Source organism: Thalassophryne amazonica, chromosome 8 (genome assembly GCF_902500255.1).
Source record: "Thalassophryne amazonica chromosome 8, fThaAma1.1, whole genome shotgun sequence".
Lineage (NCBI taxonomy): Eukaryota > Metazoa > Chordata > Actinopteri > Batrachoidiformes > Batrachoididae > Thalassophryne > Thalassophryne amazonica.
In genome coordinates this window covers 64,550,326-64,563,149 of record NC_047110.1, presented here as the reverse complement: position 1 = coordinate 64,563,149, position 12,824 = coordinate 64,550,326, and the positions used below count along the sequence as shown (strand labels likewise).

Below are 12,824 nucleotides of genomic sequence, written 5' to 3'. Positions count from 1 at the left end.
AGTTGTTGATGCAGACTGTATTATATCTCAGAGATTGAGTTTGTCAGATCCATAATATTTCATCCTGAAAATGCAATGCTCCCGACAATAAACTGATATTGAAAAATAGAGCAGTCTCAGTTCTTTCTGCTGTTTATTGAAATTATCTTTTTATGCAGGCTTCAATGTGATTTGTATTTTAGTATTTTGACTCAACTTACTGTGTTTTTGTCGCCTCCTGGCGGTGGTTTTAAAAATGCATTCTTGTGACTTCCTCCGGACGAAAGCATTTTGTCGGTTAGTTTACTTTGCTAACACGTAGCTATGCCTCTTATCGTGATGTGTGGTTTTCCTTGTAGTGGTAAAACGCGTAGGGCAGAAGAATTAAAGTTGCATTTTGAGCAGAAAACAGACCGAAAGGTTCACGTGGTGGGAGACGGAGCCATGGGTATCGAGAAAAACGCCGTGTACGCAGGCAAGTCAAGCTAACCAAGCTAATCTGAAACTGATATATGTCAAAACTTGGAAAGTCAACATCAGGGTTGGTTGGTAGTAAACTGTCGGCTCTCAGTTCTACTTGAGCCAGTTATCTGCGATGGAAAGTGAAAGATTAAAATGATGTTGAGCGTTTCAGGCACAATGAACAAATATAATTAAATATTTTATTTGTAATTATGCCTTCAACACGAATTCAGCAACATTTGTTTCTATGCCATTTCGATATGAGATGTACGACGCATTCAGAAAGTATTCACAGTGCTTCACTTTTTCCACATTTTGTTACAGCCTTATTCCAAAATGGAGAAAATTCATGTTCCCCTTCAAAATTCAACTCACAACACCCCATAATGACAACATGAAAAAAGTTTTTTATTATTATTGCAAATTTATTAAAAATAAAAATCTAAGGAATCATGTGTACATAAGTATTCACACCCTTTGCTCAATACTTTGTTGCTGCACCTTTGACAGAAATTACAGCCTCAAGTCTTGTTGAATATGATGCCACAAGATTGGCGCATCTATCTTTGGGCAGTTTTGCCCATTCCTCTTTGCGGCACCTCTCAAGCACCATCACGTTAGTTGGGGAGCGTCAGTGCACAGACATTTTCATTTCTCTCCAAAAATGTTCAATCAGATTCAGGTCTGGGCTCTGGCTGGGCCACTCAAGAACAGAGTTGTCCTGAAGCTACTCCTTTGATATCTTGGCTGTGTGCTTAGGGTCATTGTCCTGCTGAAAGATGAACCGTCGCCCCAGTCTGAGGTCAAGAGCACTCTGGAGCATGTTTTTATCCAAGATGTCTCTGCACATTGCTGCATTCATCTTTCCCTCGATCTTGACTAGTCTCCCAGTTCCTTCCAATGAAAAACATTCCCACAGCACGATGCTGCCACCACTATGCTTCACTGTAGTGATGGTGCCTGGTTCCCTCCAAACATGGCACCTGGCATTCACGCCAAAGTGTTCAATCTTTGTTTTATCAGACCAGAGAATTTTGTTTCTCATGGTCTGTGCCTCAAGACAATCCTGTCTCGGAGGTCTACAAACAATTCCTTTGACTTCATGCTTGGTTTGTGCTCTGACATACACTGTCAACTGTGGGATGCAATTAGAAAAAGGAAGGCTCTCTGTGCTTCTGCCAACCACAACAATATGATGCAACCAGGTCAGGACAGAACAATGTAAACGAATGCCGGTGCAACACAGATGTCTACATAATTATATTATTTATTTAAAGGTGCATAACAAAGGCTAATATGTAATGTTTCGATGTAAGGTTATGTGTTCATTAGAGTCCTTGGAGGACAACGATGATCAGTAGAAATGGGATGCACGTGAGCTCAGTTTTGAGCTTCATGGCAAAGACTGTGAATACTTATGTACATGTGTTTTTTTTAGGTTTTTTTTATTTAGAATAAATTTGCAAAAATCTCAAAACTTTTTTACATCGTCATTATTGGGTATTGTGTGTAGAACTTTGAGGGGAAAAAAAGACTTTCATGGCAACATGGTGGGTTTAGTGGTTAGTGCTCTTTCCTGACAGCAAGAAGGTTATGGGATCGATTCCCACCTGTGGTGTTTGCGTGTTCTTCCTGTGTTAATGTGGGTTCCCTCCAGGTGCTCCAGTTTCCTCCCACATCCAAAGACATGCAGAATAGGTGAACTGGGAACATTAAATTCTCCATAGGTGTGTGTGCAGGTGGGAATGTGTTTGTTTGTTTGTCTATATGTGGCCCTTACACAAACTGGCATCTTGTCCAGGGTGTACCCCGCCTCATGCCCTATCACTGCTGGGATAGGCCGCAGCCCAACCGTGACCCTTAATTGGAGTAAGCAGCTGAAGATGAGTGAGGAAAAATGAATTTCATCCATTTTTGAATATGGCTGTAACATAACAAAATGTGGAAAAAGTGATGTGCTGTAAATATTTTCTGGATGCACTGTATATTTATTTGCATTGACAGGGTATAATCAGCCAGGTGGTGTCACCAAAAACCTGATCTAAAGTCCAGCGCAGTTTTTCTGCAATTTGGTGCAATATACAGATACAGTAGTGTTCAGAATAATAGTAATGCTATGTGACTAAAAAGATTAATCCAGGTTTTGAGTATATTTCTTATTGTTACATGGGAAACAAGGTACCAGTAGATTCAGTAGATTCTCACAAATCCAACAAGACCAAGCATTCATGATATGCACGCTCTTAAGGCTATGAAATTGGGCTATTAGTAAAAAAAAAAGTAGAATAGGGGGTGTTCACAATAATAGTAGTGTGGCATTCAGTCAGTGAGTTCGTCAATTTTGTGGAACAAACAGGTGTGAATCAGGTGTCCCCTATTTAAGGATGAAGCCAGCACCTGTTGAACATGCGTTTCTCTTTGAAAGCCTGAGGAAAATGGGATATTCAAGACATTGTTCAGAAGAACAGCGTAGTTTGATTAAAAAGTTGATTGGAGAGGGGAAAATTTATACGCAGGTGCAAAAAATTATAGGTTGTTCATCTACAATGATGTCCAATGCTTTAAAATGGACAAAAAAAAACCAGAGACGCGTGGAAGAAAACGGAAAACAACCATCAAAATGGATAGAAGAATAACCAGAATGGCAAAGGCTCACCCATTGATCAGCTCCAGGATGACCAAAGACAGTCTGGAGTTACCTGTAAGTGCTTTGACAGTTAGAAGACGCCAGTGTGAAGCTAATTTATTTGCAAAAATCTCCCGCAAAGTCCCTCTGTTAAATAAAGACGGTTACAATTTGCCAAAGAACACTTCAACTGACCTAAAGAGAAATGGAGGAATATTTTGTGGACTGATGAGAGTAAAATTGTTATTTTTTGGTCCAGGGGCCACAGACAGTTTGTGAGACGACCCCCAAACTCTGAGTTCAAGCCACAGTTCACAGTGAAGCATGGTGGTGCAAGCATCATGATATGGGCATGTTTCTCCTACTATGGTGTTGGGCCTATATATCGCATACCAGGTATCATGGATCAGTTTGCATATGTCAAAATACTTGAAGAGGTCATGTTGCCTTATGCTGAAGAGGACATGCCCTTGAAATGGGTGTTTCAACAAGACAATGACCCCAAGCACACTAGTAAATGAGCAAAATCTTGGTTCCAAACCAACAAAATTAATGCCCAGCAGATGTGAAGAAATCATGAAATTATACAACTTATACAATTATACAACTAAATAGTAGTTTAGTGATTCACAGGATTGCTAAAAAAGCAGTTTGAACATAATAGTTTTGAGTTTGTAGAGTCAACAGCCGATGCTACTATTATTATGAACACCCCCTTTTCTACCTTTTTTTTTACTAATAGCCCAATTTCATAGCCTTAAGAGTGTGCATATCATGAATGCTTGGTCTTGTTGGATTTGTGAGAATCTACTGAATCTACTGGTACCTTGTTTCCCATGTAACAATAAGAAATGTACTCAAAACCTGGATTAATCTTTTTAGTCACATAGCACTACTATTATTCTGAACACTACTGTATGCTTTTCATGGGAGGATTCATAATGCTTGTGCACTACACATACTGCATACATAAGGATGCATATTAATGTTCAAATTTCTGAACAGTCAAACTGAAACTGAACTTGGCCAGGGGTGTGTCTGTCTATCCATTTATGGAGTATGGTGACGATCAGTTGGAGGTGTTGTAGAAAGATTTGCTCACCTCAAAGTTGTGGTGGATGCTGCTATTCCTGTTCATGATCTGCTTGCATGCCTTGACACTTTACATGCAGATCCATGTCCTTGCCAGAAAACCTCTCACGTCTGATACCTGCTGGGTCCACTACTAAATAGCAATAAGCCAGGGTGAAGCGCATACGTCGTAAAGAGAATGGCAGATGACAGTGATTGGTGTTGTTTATGTTACCCCTGAATACACCAACAATTGACAAAATACAACTCCACTGCATCCTGAACCTTACGTCTCACAAATGCACAGCATCCAGTAAATGGAAAGTGGGTTTGAACCTGCAGCATTACAGAGTAACCTAGGACATTAACAAATTAACTCATGCTGAATATGTTGCAGATTCCCAAAAGGAAAAAAATGTAAGAGCAGCTCTGAGAGCAGAGGTAGAGAGGTGAGTTGTTTTTATGTGCTCATGGATTAGTTCATACTGCCACAATTTATATTTAATATTTATTTATGTTGTTTAGGAAAGTAAATAAGGATGACATTGTTATTTTGGATTCATTAAACTACATAAAAGGTAAATCATAATCACATTGGTTTGCAATTGATTTTCATAAGAAATTGTGACTTGACTTAGAATTGAAGTTGAAATACTTTGCAGGCTACCGCTACGAATTGTACTGTCTCATCAAACATGCGCAGACACCACACTGCCTGGTTAGTCATAAATATAGTCCTTTTGTGTTAAAATACAAACACATGATTTTGCATTTGTTATTAAAGTCAAACATTGATAGTATAGTTTTTGTTCCTGAAGGTTTACTGTTTGACATCAGCTGACCTGAGCTCTACATGGAATACCAGCAGAGAGGAGGCAGAGCAGTACAGCCATGACATGTAAGTCACAAGTCTCTCTACACATACTGTCTGGATGCATGTCACTGACTTTTTAGTAAGAGTGGGTCTGTCATCATCAAAAATATGATCAGTACTGTATTTTTGTAGTTTTGATGCATTAGTGCTGAGGTTTGAAGCTCCAGACTCCAGAAATCGATGGGACAGCCCTCTTTTCACCATCCTCAAAGATGCTACGCTTCCATTTGAAGCCATATCTGAGGCCATTTTCAGTAGAAAGGCTCCCCCACCAAACCAGTCTACACAGAGTGTAAGACAAACACGTGTGCTTACAATTGTTTTGACTACCTGTAGTAATAGTGATATTCTCTTTCTGTCTGCAGCAACCGCTGTCGTCTGCAAATTTCTTGTATGAACTGGACAAAGTCACTCAAGACGCATTATCGGTATGTCCTCATCTTGTTACATGCAAAGGAAGGCAGTGCAGCTCAGATTGAGCTACATCACAGCTTATTAATCAATGGACAAAGAAAACGAAGGCAATCCCAGATTTCTAACATCCGCAAATCCAGATCCAGATCACCTCTGAAATTCAGTGGAGTCTTCCAATGCCCTAATATGTATCTGTGGTGCAGATTGGTGAGAATGTGGAGGGTTTTGTACATAATCCTTCAAAGCCTGTATGAAGTGAAATCTTGATCCGGGATCCGTCTCTGGATCACCTCCAGACATTCATGGAGTCTTCCATGGCCTAATATCTATCTGTGGTTAAAATCTGTGCAGTAGTTTTGACGTAATCCTGCTAACAGATAGACGGACAAATAAATAAACGCTGATGATTTTATTACATCCTTGGTGGATGTAAAAATACAGGAACAAAAGTTGTTACATAAACTGGATACCTCGATACACAACCACATGCTGACATTGAAGTAGCTAAATTTCGACCTACCAGAATGTTAACACTGTTTCCATAATACTGAAAATTGACCGTTGTGGTAGCATTTAGGTCCTAATAGTTGTTTTTTATTGTGCACTCACAGCTGTGTGAAGTCATACAAATGCAGCAGCATACCTGATGGAAGTTATTGACACTATGAGGTTGTAATTGTAACAGTCTTCTACTGCATTCAAACATAAATATTACAGAACATCCCAACAAAGGATACATTTGTTTATACTTTTAAGAAGTTATGGCCTTTGTCTTTTTCAAAATATTATGTGTTGTCAACAAGGTTGGGTAGGATTATTTTGAAAGAATACATGTGGATTACATGTATGTACAGTAGTGTTCAGAATAATAGTAGTGCTATGTAACTAAAAAGATTAATCCAGGTTTCGAGTATATTCCTTATTGTTACATGGGAAACAAGGTACCAGTAGATTCAGTAGATTCTCACAAATCCAACAAGACCAAGCATTCATGATATGCACACTCTTAAGGCTATGAAATTGGGCTATTAGTCAAAAAAAAAAGTAGAAAAGGGGGTGTTCACAATAATAGTAGCATCTGCTGTTGACACTACAAACTCAAAACTATTATCTTGAAACTGCTTTTTTAGCAATCCTGTGAATCACTAAACTAGTATTTAGTTGTATAACCACAGTTTTTCATGCTTTCTTCACATCTGGGCATTAATTTTGTTGGTTTGGAACCAGGATTTTGCTCATTTACTAGTGTGCTTGGGGTCATTGTCTTGTTGAAACACCCATTTCAAGGGCATGTCCTCTTCAGCATAAGGCAGCATGACCTCTTCAAGTATTTTGACATATCCAAACTGATCCATGATACCTGGTATGCGATATATAGGCCCAATACCATAGTAGGAGAAACATGCCCATATCATGATGCTTGCACCACCATGCTTCACTGTCTTCACTGTGAACTGTGGCTTGAATTCAGAGTTTGGGGGTCGTCTCACAAACTGCGCCCTTGCACCCAAAAAGAACAATTTTACTCTTATCAGTCCACAAAATATTCCTCCATTTCTCTTTAGGCCAGTTGATGTGTTCTTTGGCAAATTGTAACCTCTTCTGCACGTCTTTTATTTAACAGAGGGACTTTGCGGGGGATTCTTGCAAATAAATTAGCTTCACACAGGCATCTTCTGTCACAGCACTTACAGGTTACTCCAGACTGTCTTTGGTCATCCTGGAGCTGATCAGTGGGTGAGCCTTTGCCATTCTGGTTATTCTTCTATCCATTTTGATGGTTGTTTTCCGTTTTCTTCTATGCGTCTCTGTTTTTTTTTTTTTTGTCCATTTTAAAACATTGGAGATCATTGTCGATGAACAGCCTATAATTTTTTGCACCTGCGTATAAGTTTTGACCTCTCCAATCAACTTTTTAATCAAACTACGCTGTTCTTCTGAACAATGTCTTGAACGTCCCATTTTCCTCAGGCTTTCAAAGAGAAAAGCATGTTCAACAGGTGCTGGCTTCATCCTTAAATAAGGGACACCTGATTCACACCTGTTTGTGCCACAAAATTGACAAACTCACTGACTGAATGCCACACAACTATTATTGTGAACACCCCCTTTTCTACTTCTTTTTACTAATTGCCCAATTTCATAGCCTTAAGAGTGTACATATCATGAATGCTTGGTCTTGTTGGATTTGTGAGGATCCACTGAATCTACTGTTACCTTGTTTCCCATGTAACAATAAGAAATATACTCAAAACCTACATTAATCTTTTTAGTCACATAGCACTACTGTTATTCTGAACACTACTGTATGTACATACATTTGGATTACTTGTAGTCTGATTACTTTTGGATTACATTTCAAAGTAATCCTACCCAACCTTGGTTGTCAACAGCATTTAACATATTTAATTTATAATGATGTAAATAGAAAAAAGCTGTCAGTCTGCATATTTGAAAAGCTAGGCATTAGTGCTGCAACAGTTAAACAATTGTTAAATTAATTTCCACCTATTATGGTAACTGAGTAACTGTTTTGAGTTTTGTTTTGTTTTTGTTTTTTGTTTTTTAATGTCCAATTTCTCTGACGTCAGCTTTTTACATCTTATTTATTTATTAAACTCTGACAGTAAAGTGAATGTATTTGGGTTGCGAACAATCACTGTTGTGATTTGGCCCCTTACAAATAAATTGAATGAATGAATGTATGTGTATTTAAATTATATAAGCAATTATAGCCTACTTGAATGGGTAATAATTTAGTCACTAGATTAATCGGTTGTTTCTGCTTTGTGTTTTTAGGGCTCAGTGTGGCAGTTAACCATGTCCTGTTTGAGGTCATTTATTGAAGTTTTTATTTTTCAGGCAATTTTTAATGCACAGAAGACGAGTGTTCCCGGGGATTTCATTGCAGTTCCAGGAGCTACAGAAAAAATATCCTTTAAAAAAAAAAAAAAAAAGCCTGTGTTTTCTAACTGTGAGTCATTTCATGAGGGAGGTGGCAGCATCCCTGAGCATTTCAGGTGTAAAAACGTTCTGTTGGAACCCCCCCCCCCCCCCCCAAATCTGTTGCCAAAGGAAAGTCATATTGGTGCATTAGTGGGAGGCAAACTACTTCTGTGTCAAATGGACTGACTTGTCAGCAGGGGAATGTGGATGGATATCCTTCAAAGGACTTGAATTAAAGGCACAGCTTTTGATCCTTCATAAAGGTCTTGCAGAATCCAAATTAGAAAGATACCTGGAATTTAACTTAGCTGTGTGGTGTGTCAGACATTCTGAGAAGCAAACTCTTTGAATTCTGCCTTTCAACACTCAGCTTTGGCTGGTGTTGAACAGGACAGACTGACTTCGAGTTGTATTTGGTGATACAGTAGTCAACCTTCACAGCTCAGTGCATAAATTAAATTTAGAATGAAAACTGGGAAACATTGTGTTATTTTATCACTTCGTCCGTAAAGATTGGGATATTCCTTTGTTCTTCGGCACTTTTGCATCATGATGTTTTTACCATAGATATTGTTGTCACTTATTGAATTAATCAACACTGGAAACATCAAATGATTCTTCAGTTTGTGTTGAAAACGCGTTTTGTACACACGAACCTTGACTTCCTTAACCTGGTTTATACATAGCGCTCAGCAGGAACATCAACATGGCAGAACTTCGCAAACTGCGACGCCAGTTCATCAGCTATGCTAAGATGCACCCAACGGAGGACATCGGACAGATTTCAAACATGTTTGTTCAGTATTTAAATAAGAGTCTTCACTGAAAAAATGTTTCCCTGACAAATAAATTTCTCTATTTATGGTCATACTGGCTGTTATTGGTTCAATATCTGTTCACTTGTGTTTGGAGGGCAACGCAATCTCAAATCTACTGCATTTAAATGACTACAGTGTAATGGTACGTGAATTAAATCAACTGAAACACAATGAAACACTGAGAGTGGTGCAAAAATCATAATTCACACCATGAAATGCATAAAACCAGTTAGCATGTAACAACATAATGACAAGCGTCTTACAGTAGGTGGCGTCAAGTGCTGCAAAAACAACTATTGACAACAGATTTTGTTTCATGTGCACCTCATCAGCACAGTGTGTTTGTGCTCTAGAAGGTGAATATGTCAATGAGTAACTAATGTTTCTGGTTCTGGGAATCATTGTCTTCACTCACATTTTTAGACCTACCATATATACACATACCTGCTCTTACCTTAGGTTAAATATTACAATGTCGAAGAGGCTGCTTTTAAACAGGTCTGTTGGTTAGAAGGATTATGCATAAAAACAAAAAGAGTTCACAAAACATTGTGAAAGAGGTTGATACAATGTTTAAAAAAATTGTTTTTGCAGCAGAGTAACAGAACATGGCCATTACGGTTTTTTAGTGTTGGGCCTGTACTTGTATCCCAAGGAGACAAACCTATTCTGCAACAGACAGGTGAACACTACTGAATACATAACTGCATGAAATACAAGTATTACAAAGACTGATTTTTTTTTTTTTTTGGAGCAACTGAAAATGCACAGAATGAAAAAGGTAGCATTTGTGTGGCCACATGGCATCTGTAGGTTCCATTTTGCAAATGATGCAGGAATAAAGGCAGTTTTTTTTTTTTTTTAATCACTTGTACTTTTAGGAAATTTTAGTCTTTGCCTTAAAAGAATAGCGTGTCAGTGGGATAAGGTTTGAGCATCCATATGTGGATCTGGATGTGATTCCGAGCCACACTACCTGTGAGCTTGGACAAGACACTTGGTTGGGAAAGTGACTTGCGTTGGAGGAATCACAGACTCTCATCTGTTTCAAAAGTGGAATCCGGGGTTAAGCACCTGCACCATTGGGCTTCAGGGTTGATATAAAACTTATTCCTCATAGAAGGTATTGAAACTCTGGCCCAAATATATCTAGTTTTGTACAACCCCAATTCCAGTGAAGTTGGGACATTGTGTAAAATGTAAATTAAAAACAATACAATGATTTGCAAATCCTCTGCAACCTATATTCAATTGAATACACCACAAAGACAAGATATTTAATGTTCAAACTGATAAACTTTATTGTTTTTGTGCAAATATTTGCTCATTTTGAAATGGATGCCTGCAACGTTTCAAAAAAGCTGGGACAGTGATACGTTTACCACTGTGTTACATCAACGTTCCTTCTAACAACACTCAATAAGTGTTTGGGAACTGTGGACACTAATTGTTGAACCTTTGTAGGTGGAATTCTTTCCCATTCTTGCTAGATGTACGACTTCAATTGTTCAACAGTCCGGGGTCTCCATTGTCGTATTTTGCGCTTCATAATGCACCACACATTTTCAATGGGCGACAGGTCTGGGCTGCAGTCAGGCCAGTCTAGTACCCGCACTCTTTTACTATGAAGCCACGCTGTTGTAACACATGCAGAATGTGGCTTGGCATTGTCTTGCTGAAATAAGCAGGGACGTCCCTGAAAAAGACGTTGCTTGGATGGCAGCATGTGTTGCTCCAAAACCTGGATGTACCTTTCAGCATTGATGGTGCCATCACAGATGTGTAAGTTGCCCATGCCATGGGCACTAACACACCTCCATACCATCACAGATGCTGGCTTTTGAACTTAGCGCTGGTAACAATGGATGGTCTTTTTCCTCTTTTGTCCAGAGGACATGATGTCCATGATTTCCAAAAACAATTTGAAATGTGGACTCATCAGACCACAGCACACTTTTCCACTTTGCATCTGTCCATTTAAAATAAGTTCGGGCCAAGAGAAGGCAGCGGCATTTCTGGATGTTGTTTATGTCACTCTCGGAGCAGCAGCGATAACAGGAACGGACAAGAAACAGCAGCAGGTACACACACAGGAGCCACGAGTCACGAGCGCAGCTTCCCCGAGGCCTCGAGCAGCAACCGCCGACCCATCAGCGCGGATACACCGAGGCCGCGCACCACCAGAGCAGCGTAGATTCATCCCGGCTTGCAGTGACCAACAACACAGGCAGATAACATCGGCGATTGACAAAAAGCAGCCCACAAGTCGACCATGGGGCCTAAGAAGGTTCTGATGGCGTGCCACCCTCTTCCCCGGAGAGATGACGGTGACAAACGAGCCATCATGAATAAATATGAGTAAATAATAATAAATAGTAATAAATCATGAGATTTATTAACAGAAAACACAAAACCGCACTGTTAAAACAAGGAAGAAAATTGAAAGGGTCAAACGTTTTCACCAATGAACATCTGACCATTGAAAGGGTCAAACGTTTTCACCAATGAACATCTGACCAAGTGAAACGCCGACATTGCCAGAAAAGCACACTTCTTAAAGAAACAAGAAAAATACAACACACATGGACTTCAAACTGTAAAATATTCATTAAATTGAACGGAACTCCTGAACAAGCAAAAGTCATAGTAATTAGAAACATCGAGGAGCTGGACAAATACGAACAATAAGGTATGAGGACACAGCACCATGAGACAGACTGGAGCAACCTATTCATCCACATCATCTACACCCGGAGATGAGGGATATAATGACCAAGGAAAATGATCTGTTTATTTCTGCCCAAGAGCTCTGCCTAGAAACATTTAATTATAATAATTCTACTAACCGCCCCCTCGAATCTGATAATGATCCGGATTCCTTTTTTTGTGAGAATATCGTGCAACAGTGCAGATATTTCACAGAACAACAATTCAAAGATTATAAAATCAACGATGAAGATTTTTCAATTATACATTTTAACAGTAGAAGTCTTTCTTATAATATGTCCAGTATTGATTGTTTGAAAACATCCGAAAAAAAAGTTTTTCAGTTATTGCAATTTCAGAAACATGGTTAACTGAGGACAATAAAGATCTAGTATATCTTGATGGTTATGAACTGTTACTGGTTAATAGGCAGACGAGAAGGGGCGGAGGCGTTGCATTGTATGTATGATCAGATTACAACTGTAAATTAGTTAACAACATGTCATTTTCAGTGGACAACATCATGGAATGCGTAGAAATTACATTTATAAACTCCAAAAACATGGTTGTTAGTTGCATTTACAGAGCTCCTGGGGCAAATATTGACACCTTTGAAGACGTTGTCTTGGGAATGTATAACAAAATTAACAGAAATAAACACTTATTTGTCTGTGGAGATTTCAATATAGATTTTTTAAATCCTCACAATCATCCACAAATCACTTCATTTCTAAACACCTTGTACTGTTTGGGACTGTTTCCTACCATCATTCATCCTAGCAGAATAACTATGGACTTAACAACTCTTATCGACAATATTTTAACCAACGCTGTATCCGGTAATCTTAGTGCGGGACTACTGGTCAGTGATATTACTGATCATTTGCCTGTTTTCTCAGTTTTTGCATTGGAGGGCTGTTATAAGTAT

General features: G+C 38.9%; 1 protein-coding gene across 1 annotated transcript; it reads left to right on the top strand.

Annotated features, from left to right (window-relative positions):
- Positions 1-277: 277 nt before the first annotated feature.
- kti12 (KTI12 chromatin associated homolog) lies at positions 278-9,207 on the top strand. The gene is made up of 9 exons (XM_034176515.1): positions 278-454; positions 4,536-4,587; positions 4,664-4,716; positions 4,801-4,856; positions 4,957-5,036; positions 5,145-5,304; positions 5,378-5,440; positions 8,289-8,357; positions 9,055-9,207. The coding sequence occupies exons 1-9, from the start codon at positions 304-306 to the stop codon at positions 9,196-9,198; spliced, it is 828 nt and encodes a 275-aa protein (XP_034032406.1). The 5' UTR covers positions 278-303; the 3' UTR covers positions 9,199-9,207.
- The last annotated feature ends 3,617 nt before the right edge of the window (positions 9,208-12,824 follow it).

Bases quoted from the DNA above. Each gene is read 5' to 3' on its own strand.
- kti12 (XM_034176515.1), top strand. From the start codon at position 304: ATGCCTCTTATCGTGATGTGTGGTTTTCCTTGTAGTGGTAAAACGCGT. The intron at 4,717-4,800 runs GTAAATCATAAT...AATACTTTGCAG, and splicing joins TTCATTAAACTACATAAAAG to GCTACCGCTACGAATTGTAC. The intron at 5,441-8,288 runs GTATGTCCTCAT...TTTATTTTTCAG, and splicing joins TCACTCAAGACGCATTATCG to GCAATTTTTAATGCACAGAA.